Below are 20625 nucleotides of genomic sequence, written 5' to 3'. Positions count from 1 at the left end.
AGACTTCGAGTAACAGTCACCTTCCTTCTCTCCCTTTACTAATCCCAACAAAGAGAATAAACATTCCAGATTAAACTTATCTAACTGGAATTAATATGTCTCACTGGTTACATTTCTTTTTATAATTAAGGTCCTTGTAAAGCTTTAAATCTCTTCTTTTTAAAAAGTGGTACCTCTTGGTTTCACGTAGTTGCAGTGAGTGACAACGTTTGTTTTCTTTTCAGGACTCAAGTCCTCTACTAAATGAACTTTCTTCATCGCACGTTGGAACTGATTCCCAGACCTTTGCACCAGTTAGCAAGCCATCATCTGCCTACCCCTCCACGACAATTGTCAATCCTACTATTGTGCTCTTGCAACATAATCGAGGTAAGGGATCTGCAAGGAGCACCCCGCCCCCAGCCGGCTGGAATCAGCCATAGCTGCACTGTGACATCTGGGGCAAGGATTCTGCCATTCCACAGCATTTTCTACAAATCCCATCCTTCCCCGAGGCCATCTGCCCCAGTTTACTCGCTCCCACGACCCACAAAGTAGATCACAGCAGCAGACAGAGGCCCCTGTCTGGGCATGAGGTCAGGTGTCTGAATAAGTAAGTAGGTGACGTGTGTCCCACAGCCAGGGTATTCAGTTTTCTTCAGATGGGAGCTCCAAAAAGAAAGAAAAGACAGAAAGGAAAACATCTGCCCCTTAATTACCGTCATGAGAGTTCTCGTCAGGGCTCTGCTAGGAAAGTCCAGGTGCAGTAATACCTCTTTTAATTACTGTCCTAAATCCTGTAGTTCTGTGACATGAATTTTCTAGAAAGTAAACTTTTGAGCACCAAAATTAAAAAAAAAAAAGGAAAACCTACTGGATGGGAAATTTTCTAGAATAGAAAACATGTTTTTGTATCTCTGAAACAGAGGCTTTTGAACTTTTTCTTAGTGACTCATGGCCTTCATTCTCTCCAGAAGTCACTGCACTGGGCTTTCCCTCAGTGGCGCCCTCTGGGGACTTGACGTTGGTGTGGCTTCTTGCCCCTTGCCCTATGTGGCCCCCGGTACGCGGGCCTCTCACTATTGTGGCCTCTCCCGTTGCGGAGCACAGGCTCCGGACGCGCAGGCTCAGCGGCCACGGCAGAGGGTTTTCGTGTTTGTTTTCTAGAGTTTCTCTGACTGCTGCTGGTTGGTTCTTCCCTTTCTCTGAAGGGGTGTTATAGGGGAAACGGAGCGCGTTGAGGTAGTAATGATATATGTTGACCCTTCTGCTTTAAAATCCCGGAAGATGATTCTAAGTCCCAAGTTTTCCTTTTTGAAATTCCATAGAGGAATAAACGTCCCCTTCTCAAAAGTCCTTTGCGGAGTGAAATGTAAAGTCTTCAAGCAGTTTCCTAGTGTAGAAAGGGGCTCTTGAGTCTGAATTTCAAAGAACGGTGGAGGTTTAATTATTTTATTTAGAGCTCAGAGCTCGGTACCAAATCTTCCTTTTCTTGACTCCCTGCTCGCCTACTTCATACTTTTCCTCCCCTCCCCTCCCCTCCCTCTCTGTATTGACTTGGATGAGAATGGGACTGGAGTCTATTTTTAATTGTTTTCCGTATTAAATGGAGTTTTCTATTTCCTGCCCCAAACTTGAAAAGCAGATGAATGAAACATTTTCTCTCACAGCCATCCCACTCAAATCATAGTTATTTTAGTAATTTTGTTTTTTTTCATTCTGTGTGGTTCCCATATTAATTTTCACCCATGAATCTATGTTCTTCAAAAGATAGAAGGGCCCCACCCCCTACACTGAGCTACGTAAGAGCCCGTTTTCCTTTCAGCAGTGCCATCCCCCTTGCTGGCAGTAGCCTTCTCTGCCCAGAAAGTGCCCATAATGCAGGACAGAGTGAAATGCTGGTTCTCTATGAAATTCTTTATGACTCATCTTTTTAAAAAACCCACTCAAAGAGAAGCAAGTTAGTTCCCAGAAGGAAGGGCAGTTTACTCCCAAGGCCGCTTGGTTTTTGGGAAATGCCAAGTGTAATGCCAGCTACTTCTGGTGGCACCTAGTGAGACTTTTTTGGGCACAGAAGTGCCTGTGCTTCCTTCTTGCTTCTTCCCTGAACAAATGGAGTCTTATTTGCTCAGATGCCTTTGGTTCTTGCCTTTCTCTTTTGTCCAAGTCCTGCCTTTGGGCTTAAACATCAGAATCGTGCAGCCTGAATCACACGTCCCTCAGGAAAGGGTTCAAGTACTTTGCCGTTTGGAATTAAAAGGTAGCTTCCCCTACGCTCCTTAAGGAGGCGGGAAGAGTTGAGGAGCACGGAAACGCCCAGTGCAACTGACTTTGGATCACTAATCATCAACTCACTTTAGGTCAGGCATTTTTGGCTTCGCTTTGGAATTTACCCAGCCTGACAGCCCTGCTTTGCCTCACAAAACGTACCCGTGAAAACAATTTAACTATTGCGAAGTCTCCTGAGGGAGTGATAACTCTGCTCCACTTCTAGAATTCTAGTTTAGTCATCGTAAAAAAGGTTCCCGTTGTTCCTGCCTAGGCTGCCCCAGGGTGTAGTGCGACAATAACCCTGTCTCCCCAGTTCAGGCCCCCCTACTGCAAACAAACGGAGGGGCACTGCGCCTCTGGCCTGGCTCTCACAGTTGTGTAAACATAGCCCTTGCCCCTCTCTCTGGAGCTTTCCGTCCCTCATGTGTTTGAGGGCAGATGGCTTATGATCAGTCTGGGGAGGAGGATTTAAACTGGAAAACTCTCAGGACTGAGAGTGCACGGGTGGTTCTTGGTCTCCAGTGTGCATAGCATGCTGGGAGTCACATTCAGGAGGTCTTTGGCGGGGAGGCATGGGGGAGAAGCTCTGCATTTTTCAGCACGCTTGCAGGGCAAGTCCATGGACCACATGAAGGACAGGAGTTCCCCGCAGTCCCAGACTTCTAGATCTCATGGTCACGTGAAACGGCCTGGGGACTAGCCTGGGGTTGCTAATTTCTAACTAAATAACACTCTTGAAAAACAACCACTGTGATCTACACTGCATGCATCTCTTTCTATGAAGGAAAGGCTATTCCACACCTCAGAAGTGCGATACCACATAATCTTTTCAACTGAATAAATTAGCTTTTGATTGCTAGGGAAGGCCTTGCTTCCAGCTTGGAGACTAGCGTTTGGTTACCATAGATCCAGTGAGCACTTTGATTTAACACACAAGGAAACTGAGGCTGAGACGTTAAGTGGTTGGTCAGTGCCATCTGGCAAGTTGCTGGCAGAGCTGAGCCTAGGGCTCTGCTGGGCTTCTGTGGTACAGCTAGTGTGAACCTTGCCCACGTGCCCGACGTACACAGGGCGGCTTCCACCAGCTGCGAGCTGCCCTGCTGCTCTGTTTACTTCTCGCCACGCTGGTTCTGGAGGGAGGGTGGGGATGCTGCCAAGGGGGACGATGACAGCACCCTTGGGCTGGCAAGTGTTCTATTTTTATACATGTGGCTGCTTTATATTTAGCAGCTGTAGAAGGTAAAGGTCATGTCTGTGCTTATCCCAAAGCACATACGCACAGAACTCTCCAAAGGAGATGCTGGCCTCCCCACCGCGAGACTGCCCAGGAGGGTGGGAAACCAATGGACCTCCCACTGTTAAGGAACCAGTGGGACCTGCTGATTAGAGTTGGAAAGAAACCTGGGGGACCCAGGTTCTAGACGCAGCTCTGATTTTCAGTGTCATCTTGGGTAGTTTGTGCCCCTTATGTGAGGTCTCTCAGCCAGTGCTGACCTACCTGCTAGAGTTACTGCGAAGATGAAAAGCGTTCACACACGTGAAAGCTCTTAAAACAATATCTGGCATTTCACAAGCTCTCAGATGGTAGCTGCCATGGTTATGATTACATTCCCTCAAAAGGTACCAAGACTGGGGTGTATAAGGTCCTGCTCCCTTGAGACCAGGGGAGCTGAGGGCCTCCTTCAGTGATCAGATCACTTTAAGAGGTAAACAACCATAAAACAGTGATTGTTCCCTGAATCCTGGCACGAATCTAGGGGGAGAGGGACAGGAGACACCACACCCAGATGATGAAGCCACATTAATATCCCTGTATGCAGCTGGACTACACAGCATTTTAGCATCTAAGCCCAGAGGACAGTAAGGACACAGCTTTGGGGATCCTAACGAGTTATGCCAGGACTTCTTGGTCTTACCATGTCTGTGTAAATCTCACTTACACTGTGTTTTTTTTTTGTTTTTTATCACAGAACAGCAGAAACGACTCAGTAGCCTTTCAGGTAGGTGAGAAATATTTATTTACATACTAACGTGTTCCTGCTAAAGCCATCTTCTGTCCACCACCTGATGTGTTCAATCAGTGAAGTCTTGCGAGCTTCTCTGATGTGTTGGGAACTGCTTATTGCTGGCTGCAAGGATGATCAAAACAGGCATGGTTCCTGCCTCCCTGGAACTTGAAGGCTGGTGGGGGCACACTAGTGGTGCAAACTAGTAAACGTGTCCAGTGGGACAGTGACAAGTGCCTTGATCGGTAAGAACTGGCTATTCTGAATAAAAAGGACAAGGAGCTATGCTTTGGATGGAGTGCTCCTGGCCAGCATCATTGAAGAAGCTACCTTCCTATTGCTTCTGTGTCTCTTCTAGGGTGTGACAATCTGGGGTTGGGAAATGTGGATCAGTTCTCTCCTTTTTGGGTGGCAAACCCAAATGCCAATAGATGACCCTGGGATGATGGACCAAGGGGAGAGCCTCCAGACCAGCAGTGCCTGGAAGAGGGTTGGGGAGCACAGCTTCTTGAACTTGAGCTGGCATCAGACCCTCCTGGAGAGCTGGCCAAAGCCCAGATTCCTGGGCCACACCTCCAGAGTTTCGGATTTCATGGGTATAGGCGAGAAGTTGCATTTCTTTTTTCTTTTTTTTAATATTTATTTATTTATTTGGCTGCGTTGGGTCTTAGTGGCGGCATGAAGGATCTTCGTTGCGGCACGTGGACTCCAGGGTTCTCTATTTGTGGTGTGCAGGCTCAGTAGTGGTGCACGGGCTTAGTTGCCCCACGGCATGTGGGATCTTAGTTCCCTGACCAGGGATCGAAACCACGTCCCCTGCATTGGAAGGCAGATTCTTAACCACTGGACCACCAGGGAAGTCCCAGAAGTTGAATTTCTAACCAGCTCCCCGGCGATGCCGATGCTTCCCTCTGTACGGACTGCGCTGGAATAGCAGGTTTCATCAAGAGCCGACAGTGGTGGGGAGTGACTGCAAATATAATCAGATATCAGGGCTCACTGCCTGACAAAGTGCGCAGGATTGGGACAAGGTTGGGGTGGGGAGGGAACCCAGGAATGGGAATGTTTGGCCATTTCCTTCCGGCTTTCTGGAGCCATAATCCTGGTTCTCCCATCTACTGATGGTGAGACCTAAGGCAGGTTACTGATGATCTAAACTACAGATCAGTTTTTATCTGCCAGATAGGGAAAGCAGTAGTGCCTCCTGGGTTCTGCTTGTCAGCGTCTTAGCACGGAGTACTGGCACTCAAGTGCTTGATAGAAATGAGCTACTGTTGCCAGTAGGTGCCTCCGCTGGCTCACTTGTCGTTTTATTGAGTGCCTACTTTGTGTAAGACACCAAGCCAGGCTCTGGGGCTGTTTCAGGGAACTGTGCTGCCCTCAAGCAGCTAATGGTGTGACATCGTGGCTTGTAACCTTGTTTTGGTCATGGACTCATTTGGAGAATCTAAGCAAGGCAGTAGATTCATTCTCTAGAAAAAGCCACATGCATGCAAACACATGGATTTGCCGGTACTCGTGATCTCTGGGGTTGAGGACCCCTGATCTGGTGGATAGCAAAAGCCACCATTTTTCTGAGCAGCTACTCCATGAGTTCTGTGTTCCTTCATCCCGCTGCTGTCCTTGTGATTCGTGGAGAGCCTGGTGGGGAGGACATGGGGTTCTCACACCCTCTCCACTTTATCCAGGACTTGGCCACAGGACCAGGACAGGCCGTGGCTGAGTTCAAGGTGCCCTTTGCTGCCCCTCCTGGAGCTGCCGCACTCCAGCCCACTTCATTCCCTGGCCCCAGCCCAGATTGCTGAGAACAGGGCGGCTCTGAAAAGGAGCTCCTGTGGGTGCCTTCCTGCTTTGGGGAGTTTGAAAAGGCACCTCAACACAAGTTAGGGGACCCAGAGTTTGGTCCTGGTTCTTCCCTCTTATAGTAGCTGTTTGTCCCTGGGTAAGTGACTTTACCTCACTGAGCCAGTTTCCTCGTGTGGGAAATAGGCGTGTAATCCTTGCCCCTGCCTCAAAGAGGCGTTGTAGGTATCATTTGTGATGGGAAGAGGGAGGAGGGTGCTTTGCACACTGGAAGGTGCTGTGTGAATGTCGGGGCTTCTCTATCATGCTGGCAGGCTCAGGCCACTTCCTCCGCTTTAAAATAAGCCCAGCGCTTCCATCCTCCACTTTTGGTGCAGATCCACTAAGGGTATTTGATAGAGCGGGACATAAAGTAGGTGCTCACTAAAAGCAGTTTTGTTTAAAAAGGAAGAGCACCGTTTTGTTCAGGAGCTCCTGAAGGAGAGAAGGCTGGTGGGGCTGGTGCTCTAGTCTGTGCTCTGGAGGAAGAGAAAGTAAGGCTTTTCCCCCCACCCCAGTGGTGATGGGACTTGGAAGGACCACCAGCCTCCCTCCCACTAACCGATTTTTTTATCAAACCTCTGTGGGGCTTCATGCTTAATGAGATTCCTCCAGGAATGAGACCCGCATGGGATTTGGCCTCACGAAGCTCCTGTCCCCTGGGTGGAAAGACAGGAAAACAAGGGCTGGGACAGAGGGGCTGGCATAGGGTACGGAGAGGCCACCCCTCCCTTCCCCGAGGGAAGTGTAAGCAGCGCTGTGATCCTCAGTCACAAAGCTTTGGATGTGAAGACTAGGGTTGCTTTCCCACCTCCCACAGACACAGATGCCCTGTCTGGGTTGTCAGCAGCATCCTTTATTGAGTGGCCCTTTCCAGGACCTTCCTTTGAAAGCACAGTATAAAACTCGAAGGAAATGCTCCAGGGTGTCATGTATTTGCCTAGTGAGAAATAGCAGCAAGGCTTCATCGTAACCCATTGGATGTCACAGGGTGGCCCCATCACCTGCATGGTACAATGAAGTGTCACCTTGGGTTTCCACTATATAAAGAAACACTTCTTCTTTAGAGGCTGCAGTTCAGCCCTCTGTGTGTTGAAACCCACTCAGTTACAAATCACATGATCATAGGCTTCTAAAGTAAAAGAGTTCAGGGCTAATTTTCGTAGATCACAAGGACTCTGGCAGCTTGGGAACAAATCCATGGACTGTCAGCCTGAGTTTTGCAGTTAAGTGATGGCTGCTAGAGCCACCTGCCCTAACAATTTCTTAAGAATTACTCTAGGTCTGGAAACGCTGAGGTTGGCATATCTGTGATCTGCCTCTGAAGAGATGGCAGTAGAGCGTGAGGACAAGCATCTCTAAGCACTCGGTGAGACAGCTTGAAATCAGCCTCACCTGCTGCAACTTGATCACACTGAGGCAAGGCCTTTCCAGTCGGGGGGGGAGTGTTCAGCACAGCCATGTGAAGGGGGGACTCTGGTAACTCAACATTCCCCCACCCTCCCGAGCTTCCTGCCAAATCCTTGGCCTCCTGTTGGAATTTTGTGGGAGCCTGAGAACTCATCCCGTAAAACCAGTCTGGTCTTAACATCTTGTAAAGCTTATGGTGGTGATACCAGAGATACAACAAACCAGTGAATAAAACAAAAAAGAAGTAGGCTCACAGATGTAGAGAACACACTAGTGGTTTCCAGTGGTGTGAGGGGGTGGGAAGTACAACCTATTGGGTGTAAGATGGGCTACAAGGGTATATCATACAACACGGGGAATATAGCCAATATTTTGTAATAACTGTAAATGGAGCGTAACCTTTAAAAATTGTATTAAAAATTAAATCAGCAGTGTGAAATCATTTTAATTAAGGAAAATCCCTGTCTTTAAAAAAAAACCAACAACTTACGGTGATGGGGTTTTCTGAAGCACTCACGAAGCTGAGTCTTGCACAGAATGTTTAGAAATTGTTCTGCGGTCGCAGAATGAGTATTCATTTCAGTAGTTTGTTTGAAACCCGGGCAAAGCCACTCCATGGAGCAGTCTGTGAAAGTCGTAAACCTGGGCTCGCTGGCGGCAGTGTTTCCCCAGCTCCCGCGCACAGACATCTCTGACCTCAGCACCACTTTCCATGTACACTGGAACATGGAATGTTTAGTCCTGCAGCCAGCACTCGGAACGTTTTCTTTTCTCAGAGATGAGAACCTCTCCCTCAGTCAATGAACAGATCCTTCCCGGACACATATTAATAGCCAGGGCACATCTTCATCCCCTGCCGTCTCACCTCATGGGCTCCACTGGTAGGACATTAGACTCCCCGGTGTAACCCTTTGTGCCCCCCAGTCTTTTGGCCTCTCTGGTGACCATCTGACATGCTCCTTCCTCCCGTGCTGACCTCCTCCCTACTTAACTGCCTGCTTCCTGCCCCTGAAATCTGGCATCTGCCCTCACTCCCCTCCTGAAATTTTCTCGCTCAGAGAGATCCTGTGACTCTTTTTTTGCCTAAGGTAATGCCGCTTCCTCTGCTTCAATTTCTTTTTTTCGTTTTTCTGTTTTTTCCTCTGACGCGTTACCATCCCACTTCTTGGAACTCTGTCTTCTCTGGTTTCAGTGACACCTCACTTGTTCCTCTCCGGTTCATCTCCTATCCCTCCAGCAACAGCTGCAAGCTTCTGGGAACCCTTTTTTTTTTTTTTCCTGCTTTTCAGCCTGTAACTGTGACATTCCTTCGTGCATGACTCCGGCCCTTGACTCTGCTGTCATCTCCTCCACTGACCTCTTCCATCTCCTTGCCTTCAGCCATCACTTTTGTGCTGATGGCTCCAGAATCGCCCTCTCCCGGGGCCTCTCCCTGGGCTTCACTCTCACGTTTCTTCAGGGTCTCCAGGGCACTTCTACTTGAGTGTCTCGCTGTCCCCTCAAAGTTACCCTGTCTAAGTGCAGGCAGCCTTCTCTCCCTGCCTTCCCCAGCCCAGTTCCCTTTCCTGACTTCTCTGTTTGGATCAGGCCAGGCTCCCAGGCTCGAAACCTTGGTCCCACCTTGGAGGGAGGCCAGACAGGATGTGGTTCAGCGAGGACCGCTGGAGTCAGGTGGACACTAGGCCAAATCCCGGCTTGGCCACACGCTGCCGTGTGACCTCAGGCAGGCTACTTTAACTTTTCTGTGCTTTGTTCCCCTTGCCTGTCTTTTAAAAATGGAGGGATGACTTAATGGATCAGTAACTGATACTCTGAAAAGCTCAATGCAAACCACAGCACTAATCAATGGTTAGATGGGCATTCTTACTCTACTGCTGTTCTGTCCAGTATGGTAGCCACTAGCCAGCCCCGTGTGGCCATGGAGCACCTAAAATGTGGCTAATGCAGATCAAGAGGTGCTGTAGGTATAATACACACGCTCACATGCAGCGCTTGGTACAAGATAAAGAGTGTATAACACCTCATTGGTGACTGCTTATACTGATTACATGTTGAAATGATATTTTAGATAGAGTAAATAAAATAAAAATTAACTTGTTTCTTTTTTTAAAAAATGGAGGGATGATGATAGTTTCTTCCTCATAGAGTTACTGGGAGGATGAGCTGCGGTAATGTACGTGAAGAGCTTAGCACACTGCCTGGCCCATAATAAGCTCAGAGTAGTCCAGAGGCCCCTGGCATTTGCTTATGCCATTCCCTCCGCCAGGAGCACCCTTCACTTCCTCTTTGTCTGGCTGACCCTTCTGAGAGGTGGTGCCTGAACCCAGTTCCTCAGCGGAGTGGGATGTGGACTCCTCTGTCAGCACTGGTTGCCTCCATTCTCATTGCTGGCTCTCCTCTTTCTGCCCACTAGACCGTCAGTTCCTTGAAGGCCAGGCTGGGAATGGTTCACCCCCATGTCCACAGCACATGTGAACGCATAGCACCTGGCAGGTGCTTTGTAAATGCCTCCTATAAATAAATGACATGCCTTGGAATAACAGAACACACTAAGTAATTTTATAATCTATAGGCCACACGTGGTATGTTTATTAGCTCTCTGTAGCTTCCAATCCTGGATGAAATTAAATAAACTCTAATGTGCATTTAGCAGTTTACCGTTTTCTGAGCACTTGGCGTAAGCTATTTTATTAGGTCCTCACAACATTGCTGTGAGCTGGCCAGTTGAAGTGTTATCCCCATTTCTGGATGAGAAAACAGGCACAGAAAAGTTAAGTGACTTCCTCAAGGGGAAACAAGAACTTTCAAGTAGTGTCTGGCCACCCTCGTGTGGTTTACCTGCTCCCTGAATTCCTAGAAAAGTCAGAACTACCTGGATGTCTGGAGCACCAAGTACAGACATCTATAGGGCACTTACCACACTGTCCACACATTTTTTAAAAGGGCCTAATGGGCGGAAAACAGTATGGAGGTTTCTCAAAAAAAAAAAACAAACCCTCAAATAGAGCTACCATGTGACCCAGCAATTCCGCTCCTGGGTATATATCTGAAAAAAACAAAACCACTAATTTGAAAAGATACATGCACCCCAATGTTCATAGCAGCATTATTTACAGTTGCCAAGGTATGGAAGCAACCTAAGTGTCCATCAACAGATGAATGGATAAAGAAGATGTGGTATGTACACAATGGAATATAACTCAGCCATAAAAATGAAATTTTGCCATTTGCAGCAACATGGATGGACTTGGAGGGCATTATGCTTGGTGAAATAAGTCAGAGAAAGACAGATACTGCCATGGTATCACTTATACGTGTAATCTAAAAAATACAACAAACTAGTGAATAAAACAAAAAAACAGACTCTGGTATAGAGAATGAACTAGTGGTTACCAGTGGGGTAAGAAGAAGGGGAGAGGGGCAAAGTAAGGGTAGGAGGACAAAGGGTTATTATGGGATTATATGAAATCATGTGTGTGAAACTTTTGAAAATTGTAAAACACTACAGAATCTAATCTTTCATCCAATAAATAAAAAACAAATACTAAACCAAAAAAAAGGGCCAGATGGTAAATACGTTAGGCTTTGCAGGCCATAAGGTTTCTGTCACAGCTACTCAGCTCTGTCATTGTAGCTCCAAAGCAGCAGTAAATAATAAGTAAGCGAAGAGCATGGCTGTGTTCTAATAAAACTTTATTTACAGAAACCGGGGGCTGGGCCATGGTTTGCTGACCCCTGCTCTAGGCACAACTTCCAACTGAGAACTGGCAGACACACTCTACCCTAGCTGGATTGTTTGTGGGGAATTTGCTTTGGAGCCACCAGAAGAGCTTCAGCTAATGATTGCTTTTCTTTTCCAGATCCTGTCTCGGAAAGAAGAGTGGGAGAGCAGGACTCAGCACCAACTCAGGAAAAACCCACCTCCCCTGGCAGGGCTGCTGAGAAGAAGGTGAAGGATGACAGCAGGCGGGTGGCAAAGAGCACTCAGGACCTGAGCGATGTTTCCATGGATGGTGTGGGCATCCCACTCCGGGTACGAGTGCGGACCTACAGGTCCTTCTTAGGCTTTGTCCTAAGCCAGTGACAGGTGTCCACCCCTGGGTCCATGTGAACCCCGTCTGTGGGTGGCAGAGACCTCAAAAGGAGGGTCCTCAGCACTGTCTTCTCTCTAAGCCCACTGAGGCCTGCAGAACCTCCAAGAGCTGGGTGACAACTTTTCCCAAAGCATACGTTAGCTGTTTCTAAACCCATGAGGAAAGGGTTTCATGGTCAGATGAATGTGGGGGAAAGCTGGGTGGAACAAAGGCAGATTGCTTTCTCTGTGGCAGAGCTTCTGAGAGGCTTCAGGCATGTGTGTGTTCAAGAGGAGAAGGTCGTGAGCTGTGTTTCCCAGTCTCCTTTGTTATTGTGCTGTAGTCCAGGGTTAGAGAACCCTGGGAAGAGTGCGAGGCTCAGGGTCCCTGCCACCATGCGTTCAGGAAGAAGTTCCCTTGGATGGGAGATGGCCCGTCATCCAGGGAGAGTGGGAGACTCTCAGGGACACACAGGGTGGATTCAGCCTGCAAGGCCTCAGAACAGGGTGGGTCTCGTGGCAGCCCTGGCGTAGCCCTCCCCGCTGTGCAGGCCCGCCAGCCTCCTGCAGGCCCTGGGATCCCAGAGAAGCCCCACATTTGCACCTGGATTGGGGTGAACCCCATCTCTCTCCATGTGCCAGAACCAGAACACTGGCTGTGATGTGTTTCTCTGTGATTTCCATTGAGCAAAGGACAGGTTTTTGTGTCCCTTTGGGGGAGGCTGATAGAAACAGCAGTGGGCTTAGCCTCAAAAGAATTGTTGTCCTAAGGAATAATAAGTATTCCAATAATAATAAGTAGTAGTAGAAGGAATTATTACTAATAATGATCGCAGTGTTCGTTTGCTAATGCATTATCTCATTCAAACATGATTCACCGTACAGGGTAGGTATTAATATCATTCCCACTTTATAGATGCGGAAACAGGGACTCAGGCGGGATTACTTGCCCAGGATTGCACAACCTGTGGGTGACAGAGCAGACCCTTCCTGCTAACCATCCTGTTGGGCAGCCCTCCCTCTCACCTGCTCTCCTGCTCTGTGACCATTGACTTTCTGTATCATATTTTCTCATCTATAAGGTGGGAGTGGAAGTATCTGATCTAACCACCTGTCTCCTTCCTTGTTTTATTTTTATCTTAAAAAACAACCCAGCTTGTGGTTAGGATGGAAACTCTCTGGCATTGGATGCTATAATGGGTTACGTTTTAATGTATACATTCTAAATCTAGCCCTGTGCAGGTGGCTTAGATACACTTCTACAGAGTAACCTGAAATGGGTGATAAGCATATGTTCCTTGTTTCTTACATTTCTAGGAGGCTTTACTTCAGTGTACTCATCTATATATGGAGAGAGGTTCTCTCTAAAAATTACCTAAGAATGGACACATTTCAAGTGGATCCTTGTCCACTGGTTTCAAAACCTGCATCCTTTTGACCAAATATTACCTCGCAGATTCAGGTCTGAATCCCTTGGTTTGTCGGTTCTTTCTCAACAGTTTTGCATTTAAAAAAGAAAAGATTTCAATGTGAGATCACAGTGATGTACAGAATTACATGAGTTTTGACTGTTGTCACTTTGCATTTTGCTTTCGTAATCATGGAAGTTCCGAAACGTGCTGAGATTTCCATTTTATTTTCCTCTTTTTCTCCAGAACACCGAGAGATCAAAAGACTGGTACAAGACCATGTTTAAGCAGATCCACAAACTAAACAGAGGTATTGATTTTCATTTGTAGAAGCTGTGCTGTGCCTATATGTTGACTATTGTGGTGAGGACCTAAACTCACTTGGCCGGAAGACTGGGCCCTGCAGCTTGACCTCATTAGGCCCGGGCCTGCCTGAGCCCAGCCATGCACCTGCAAGAGCAGAGGGGGCGGGAGAACTTGTGCGCCTGCCTCACATGTGGGAGCTCAGGTCGGCTCCCAAGTCCTCCCTCCCAGGTGTTGGGGATGCAGCAGGCTGAGCCCAGCACTCTGCCCGCGTTCCTTAGCACCTGCCTGCCTGGGATGTGAGCAGCTTCGGCTCCCACCTGCTTCTGGCTTTAGGTGCACCTCCCGGTGTCAGCCCATGACTGCCTTGTAGGCAGAGCAAGTTGAGAAGGCATGAACTGGGAGTTAAAAAGTGTTCTCGTCTGGGTTCAGTCCCCCGAGCACTCATGTGACCGTGGGCCAATCATGGACCTCTCTGTGTCTGTTCCCTTCCCCTTCCTCTGAGGGGTGTGGCAGGGCCCAAATGAGAGCAAATTCTGCCTTGTGAAGTAGGACGCATGGTGCACCTGTATGACGGTGTTAATGTGAAAAATAATCTTCCGCAGCTGGGAGCCAGCACTTGGCAGGGAGCCCTGAGAGCCAGTCCAGAGCTGACACAACAGAGCCCGCTCAAGCTGGGAGAGTAGTGCTTCCCAATCAGGGGCCTGCTGGGCTGCCAGCAGGGGACCCAGCATGGTGGGAGAACCCCAGGCCAGCGCTCAGGCAGGTTGCAAGCCCCACAGCTCTCATCCGCCTGTGCCGCCACTCAGCTGCTGGGCAGGGATGCAGCTGCGCTGTGAGAAGGGTACCACTCCTCCTGCAGGCAGAGCATCCTGTCCTTCCCTGTGGCCAAATCCAGTCTGGCCGCCTGGCACAGAAGACGCACGAAGGCAAAGGAAAAGTGTCTGATCATTGTCTGGTCAGCCTGTGCCGCAGATAACCAGTCTGTCTGATTAACTGTGGCTGCCAGCTAACATCGCTGTTAATTAGCTCCTGCAGGGTTCAGAATGAACCTGGGAGTTCCCCTCTCCAATTTGTTTCTAAATTTTGAGATGCTCAGTATTTAGTGTTTCTGAGCCAAGAGTAAATTCACTCTTTTTGAGGTAGATGAGCTCAGTCACGGTGGTGATGCTGGCTGTCTGATCAGATGGTGTCAGTTGCACTGGTCACTTCCTAAAGCCAACGTCCATTTCCCCAACAATCTGTCTCTCACCTTTAGATCCAGCTTTGGCGGCCCAAATGCCGAGACACAGGTGCATATGTGAAAAATATGTAATTCTGCCCCTCAGGCAGCATTGGTCCTCTCATATATTATAGATGATAACTCAACCTAAATTACAGATTCTGAGCGAAACTACCTGCCCTAGGCAGAGGTATTTGAAAAATTAAGAATCCACTAATTTGTCCTGATTCTAATGTCTACAGCACAAGCTTTGATTTTTTTAAAAAAATCATTTGATGACAGTTGTTTTCTTTACACACAATTTATTAGCATACTTAATATTTTTTTCCCATAAAAGGTGAAAATTTGAAGCTTTGTGCTAAATGCCTTTTGCTTATTGGAGACTATTCATGGACTTCTTTGTCCAAGAAGAGAAATGATATTGTGTCTTTAGACGTGTCTCAGTCATTCAGGCAAAAGGACTGGATTTTTAAAAGCAATTTGAATTCCTTTCATCACTGGTGAAGCTTAGTATGTTCCAGAATTCAAGGAGCCTGAATTGTGTGTGGATTCCTATTCGTTCATTCTCTCCATTTGTATCTTCCTCTATTCTCTCTACCAAACCTGCTCCTCTGCCTAGACACTCCTGAAGAAAACCCTTATTTCCCTACGTACAAATTCCCTGAACTTCCTGAAATCCAGCAAAGTTCTGAAGGTACCATGAACTTAGACAGTGTATCTGTTGTCCTAGCCTTAAATTAATTCTTACAGTTCCATTTTAGGAATAAGATTTGGCTTTTAGATTTTGTTTTGATAGTCACTTTTGGTTGGCAGAAATTTTATTTCACTTATTTGCATGAATGTGCCGTGTTAAAATAACCAAGTCCTTTCTAATTCATTAACGTCTTTTCAAGTGTGATGCCGTGTGCTTTAATAACACTAAAATGGGTAATCAGTCATTTGAAAGAATCAATTGGAGATTTGTCACTTCCTCCACTTCGTGGTGGATAGTTTCAAAATCCACTGCTTTTCTCTGCTACAGAGGACAATCCTTACACTCCTACCTACCAGTTTCCTGCATCTACTCCTAGTCCTAAATCTGAAGGTAATTAAAGGAAAATCATGTGCCTCGCTTTGTACCGATACTGTTACTTTCTTTTTCACCTTGGGGTTCTTCCTGGTTGCTAAGAGCTCTCTCCCCATCATTTGCTTCCCTCTAACCTTGTGTTTTGTGGTGTTCTCTTGCTCCTTGCTGACTGTGTTAACAGGAATCTATCCAGGTGGTATTTTAATCCTGTTCCCTTGGAGTTTACAAGATTAATGGGGTAACCAGTGTGGCTTCGTTACGATACTTTGAACGTGTGGGGCTCTGGGAAAAGCTGCCTGTACTCAGATACCCAGGGCTTTGTATTTGGGGGTGGTCACATGATGCTGGTGGCAGCGCACTGACTCGGGGAAGCTGAGTCATTATGGCTCATGGGCAGCAGGTAGACATGCCAGCGTCAGCAAGAGAAACATTACCTGGTTCCCATATGTGCAACTAACTCTCCACTGGGCCCCCCTTGTCCTGGGTGTATCTCCAGGTATATCTCCTTGGTAGGGAATTCCCCAAGACATATCCAGGTATGGGATTCAGTCGTGGTGGGAGATGATAGCCCTTGAAAATAAGGGTTTTGACCAAGCTAGAAACCTTTTCATGAAAGACCTGGCTAGGAATTTGGACCTGCTGGGGGAGGATGGCCACACTTGTATCTAAAAAGATATTCTTTTCTGGGGTAAATAGCCTAGGTGTCAAAGAAGGTTCTAAAAGGTGAGTGAAGGGCAACATCCTGAGAATTATTCTAATCGCAGGGATTGTCTGATTTTTAGATGAGTGACCCAGAAGGAGAGGAGTGGGTGGGGTCGGCAGGAGGCACTTTGATTAAATGCTCTTCTCGGATGAGATGTTGAGTGCTCTGAGCTTCATTCATCCAAGTAGTATTGAGCATTTGTGTGTGTGCCACATGCTGTCCTTGGAAGTGAGGACAGTGCCGTGAATAAGATATGTCCTCTTTTCTCCCAAGTTCATGTCAGGCAGGGAGTTAGACAAGGGTGCTTCATCGTACTGGGTCCAGCGTGGTGGCAGTTGTGAGAGCGCGTGTCCAGAAGGCCCCAGAAAACCTTGCTGGTACACAGTAGGTCCTCAGCACATGCCTGAAGAGTGTTGCTGAGTGAAGGCTTTGGACCTCAGAAGCAGAGTTCTTCCTAGGGATGAAGCCCAGTGCAGTCCCGTCTTCAAGTGCTTCTCTGTTCCAATCAGCTCAGCAAACCATCCTGCCCAACCCGCCTCGTCATTGGTGAAGTCATCCATCCAGTCATTCACCAGACTTTTACCGATCACTTAACATATATGCGATGACATGCTGAGATGTGTTAGATACAGTTTTAGTTCAAATACCATATTCCATTTTTAGTCTCCCTGTGATGTGCCCGGTGGTTTCCAACCCTTTCATGCCTGGGGCCTATTGTGAACAAAAAGAAAAGTCTACGGAAGGAACTGATACTTAAAAAATTAAAAGCTGTTGATTTCATTTTAATCAGTGACCTCCTTGCTTCCAGCAAGCGTCTATCTGGTGTGGGATAACCTAGTTTTTTGCTCTTGGGGTGCTGATTCTAGCCAAAAAGCATTGCTTCAGAAACAACGAACTGAATTGGATGAGTGAGAAATTTTTTTAGGGTAATTTTGATCAAACGCAGTTTTTGATTTGTGCTTTATTTGGACTTGGAGAACCCAACCCACTCATAAGATAGGATCCCTTTCTAGGGAAGGTGACCAGCACACAGCATGCCTGAAGGTGTAGAGTCCCATAGACGTGGGCAGAGGAAGGCCACCTGGAAGAGTCCTGTGGAGAAAAACAGTGACTCCCATCAGCCGGGAAGAATGCCTTAGGCCTGTCGCAGGCAGTGCCAGCAGCTTCCAGGCAGCCTGTTGAGCTGAAGACAAGGGTTTTGCCTTCTGGCCTCACACCCAGAGCTGCCATGTCATCAGGCGCAGCACCTAGCAACCCTGGCTGACGATACCGTCTGCTTGGTGGTACACGTCAAGTCGGGCTTATTTTACCACGAGGCATAAAGAGTAAGGGTTGGGACAGTGGTTAAGGGTGACGCAGTGGTTAAGAGTCCTCCTGCCAATGCAGGGGACACGGGTTCGATCCCTGGTCTGGGAAGATCCCACATGCTGCGGAGCAACTCAGCCCGTGCGCCACGACTACTGAGCCAGCGCTCTAAAGCCCGCAAGCCACAGCTACCGAAGCCCACGTGCCTAGAGCCCGTGCTCCACCACAAGAGAAGCCACCGCTGGCTGCAACTAGACAAAGCACGGGTGCAGCAACAAAGACCCAATGCAGCCAAAAAAGGGAAAAAAAAGTAAGCGATGACATGATAAGTTTTCACTTATAATTTAGGAAGCAGACCTTACCAGTTTTTATTTTCAAAGACCAAAAAGGAAGAAATCATCTTAAAGGATAAAGAGGAAGAAAATTAGATTGGATATAAAAGATTCATAATAACCAAGATGATTAGACTTCAACACAAGTTTCTAAGAAGTCTTCTTCCCTGGAGATTTTTTTAAAAACAGGGTAGGTTCTGTCTCGCCCCCGCTCTTGCCTAGATGACAGATTCAGACATAGATCACAGATGTATTCAATTAGATGAAGGCTTTTTACAAATGAGAGAAATCTTTGAGCTAGCTCACTTTAAAGAATTGTTATTTTAATTTTTTTTAAGTAATGAGAGAGTCTCAGGTTTGTGGTTTAGATGTTTGTGAGTCCTGGCAGGTCCTCCTCAGCCCTGCCCTTGGTACCACTCCAGCCCCAGTGCTACCAGTCGGTGGCCCTGGGCTCTGCACACCCTTCTTAACATGGGAAGGCGTTATCCCTTTCAAAGAAGGGTGTTAAAGATGGATTAGCACCTAACCAAGGCAGCCTCTACGCATAGTTTTTAATGAGCATTAAAAAATAGACGGATTTACTGAGAAATGTAAGCTGTCATTCTGGAGTCTGTCCCCTGTGGCGAGGAGACGGTTGTTACTGCTGTTTTTTTTGTTTTGTTTGAACTCAGAATTTGAAACTAGAATTATTTACAATAAACCTATCAAAACCTAGCCTAAGGGCGGCTGCCTTTTGTCTAAATTCTAGTTGATTATAAAGTATAAAAAAGACATTTCTAAGTGTCTCAAAGCTGATTCTCCTAAATAGTGAAGGATTATGTGAAAGTTTGTGTCAAGCTTAGCAACCTTCCCCCACCCCCCGCCCTCAGCTACAGTGAAAAAGTAAACTTCTGGCCAGACTTTCAGAAGATAAATAGAATTATCATGTCTTAATCAGTGAGATTTAAAATGTACTTTTAAAGAAGCCTGTAAATTCCAACAAGGTGCAGTCACTTCTAGTCATTTTATAGTCTTTGACACCTCTCTGTGGGACAGGAGCAATGGTTATGTCTGATTATTCTTTATCTCATGGGGTCGTTGGGAGGAATTAGAGCTAGGAAATTTGGGAAGCGTAGAATGAATTCAGAAGACTTATTTCTTATAATTTCTCTATATACCCTGGTCCCTAGAAAGCTTATCAAAAATAAAAAGAATTTACCAGAAATCCTTTGGGGACAACTTTACTTTCTTTTTCTTTTAGACCTTCACTTGACCCACCCTCTCCTGCCCACCATTCCTTCCTTTCTGACCCAAAGCTACTTGTCTGTGAATTACACTCCAGTCTCTCTCTTAAAGGCACATGTCCCTTCCCAGCATCTGAGATGCCTCTAGGTCTTTCTGATTGTGGACGTGGGGAGAGGGGATGTTGATAGAGACTAGAGCCTGCGCCACCCACTGCTGCACCCAGACCATGGAGGGGCTGCTAGACATCCTGCCCATGGTTTCTTCCTGAAGCAGGAGCCAGAGGGACATGCTGTGGGGAAACAGCCTCAGAAACTCCTCCACTGCCTCCAGCCTTAGGAAGTAGCCCTGTGGTGGAACCCTGTTACTAGTGATAATAGCACAACCACTGCAGTGACGTGCTTGGCACTGCCCTGTCTTGAGCCCTTACTGAAGACGAGGCTCCATGCTGGGCACATCATAATTGTTACCTCATGTTCATCCTCCCAGCAACCCCATGAGGCAAGTCCTCATTTTTGGCAATAAAGGGTATGAGGCTCAGAAAGGTTAAATAATTTGTGGAAGATCACACAGCAAGTGGCAGAGCCAGGATCCAAACCCAGGTCTCTGGGGTCCCCCAGACATGGGTTTTTTATTTCCTCTGCTGATTCCTTTCCCTCTCCTGCTGCACTCTGTGTTCTTGGTTGGCGCCTTCGCCAGGGGCTCTCTGATGCCTAACTCCAGGCATCCAGCTTGCCCTGCTTCTGAGTCAGTCATGCTGCGCTCGGCTGAGCCAGAGTCTCCCGGTGTGGCATCCAGGAATATGAGGTTAGGAAAGCTCCCCCAGTAATTTGGCCCATGATCAGAGCTGAGAACCGCTGCAGTGGAGGAATGCCACCCTTTTCATCCTCCGAAAAAGGAAGGAGATACTCGCCAATGCAAATTTGGGGATTTGAATATAGAATGAGAGTGGGGAATACAGATTGAAAAGAACACGCTTTTCTACTCTGAACATGGCCAGATGATGCTGGCTCTCTTGACATGCTTCATGTCAGAAAATGGGAGATTATTTTCAAATGATGCCTCCAAGTCAGCAAAGCCGAGTAACTGATGTATTACTTTGTGGTCCATGCCGGCGAGAACCCATTTGGCCCTGTCGGGATAAAGCGCTATCGTATCAGCCAAGGGTGAAATCTCAGAGACCAGCTTTTTCCCTTGCTTTTGGATGCCTCTTCCACTGCTGTCAGGCTGATGGTGGCCACTGCCACCTCCTGGTGAAGTGACTCAAGACACAACCTCAGGGGGCTTCCCTGGTGGCACAGTGGTTGAGAGTCCGCCTGCCGATGCAGGGGACACAGGTTCGTGCCCAGGTCCGGGAAGATGCCACATGCCGCGGAGCGGCTGGGTCCGTGAGCCATGGCCGCTGAGCCTGTGCGTCCGGAGCCTGTGCTCCGCAACGGGAGAGGCCACAACAGTGAGAGGCCCGCATAACGCAAAAAAAAAAA

The 20625-nt window shown here is 47.5% G+C and overlaps 1 protein-coding gene across 5 annotated transcripts in view; it reads left to right on the top strand.

Moving 5' to 3' along the window:
* SORBS1 (sorbin and SH3 domain containing 1) overlaps positions 1–20625 on the top strand; it is a 172869-nt gene that overhangs the window by 82792 nt on the left and 69452 nt on the right. For 4 of the 5 annotated variants that reach the window (XM_027112101.1, XM_027112102.1, XM_027112103.1 and 1 more), the window contains 4 exons: positions 225–369; positions 4221–4250; positions 11369–11541; positions 13236–13299. In XM_027112101.1, the coding sequence (XP_026967902.1) occupies positions 225–369; positions 4221–4250; positions 11369–11541; positions 13236–13299 (412 nt within the window). Of the gene's footprint in view, positions 1–224; positions 370–4220; positions 4251–11368; positions 11542–13235; positions 13300–15133; positions 15209–15535; positions 15599–20625 lie in introns of all 5 variants that reach the window. The other variant, XM_027112105.1, reaches the window with a different exon arrangement.

The sequence above is a fragment of the Aethalodelphis obliquidens genome, unplaced genomic scaffold, assembly GCF_003676395.1.
Source record: "Aethalodelphis obliquidens isolate GAN/ISIS:26980383/991018 unplaced genomic scaffold, ASM367639v1 scaffold11, whole genome shotgun sequence".
Taxonomy (NCBI): Eukaryota; Metazoa; Chordata; class Mammalia; order Artiodactyla; family Delphinidae; genus Aethalodelphis; species Aethalodelphis obliquidens.
The sequence above is the reverse complement of the archived record's forward strand: the minus strand, read 5'-3'. Positions and strand labels throughout refer to the sequence as shown.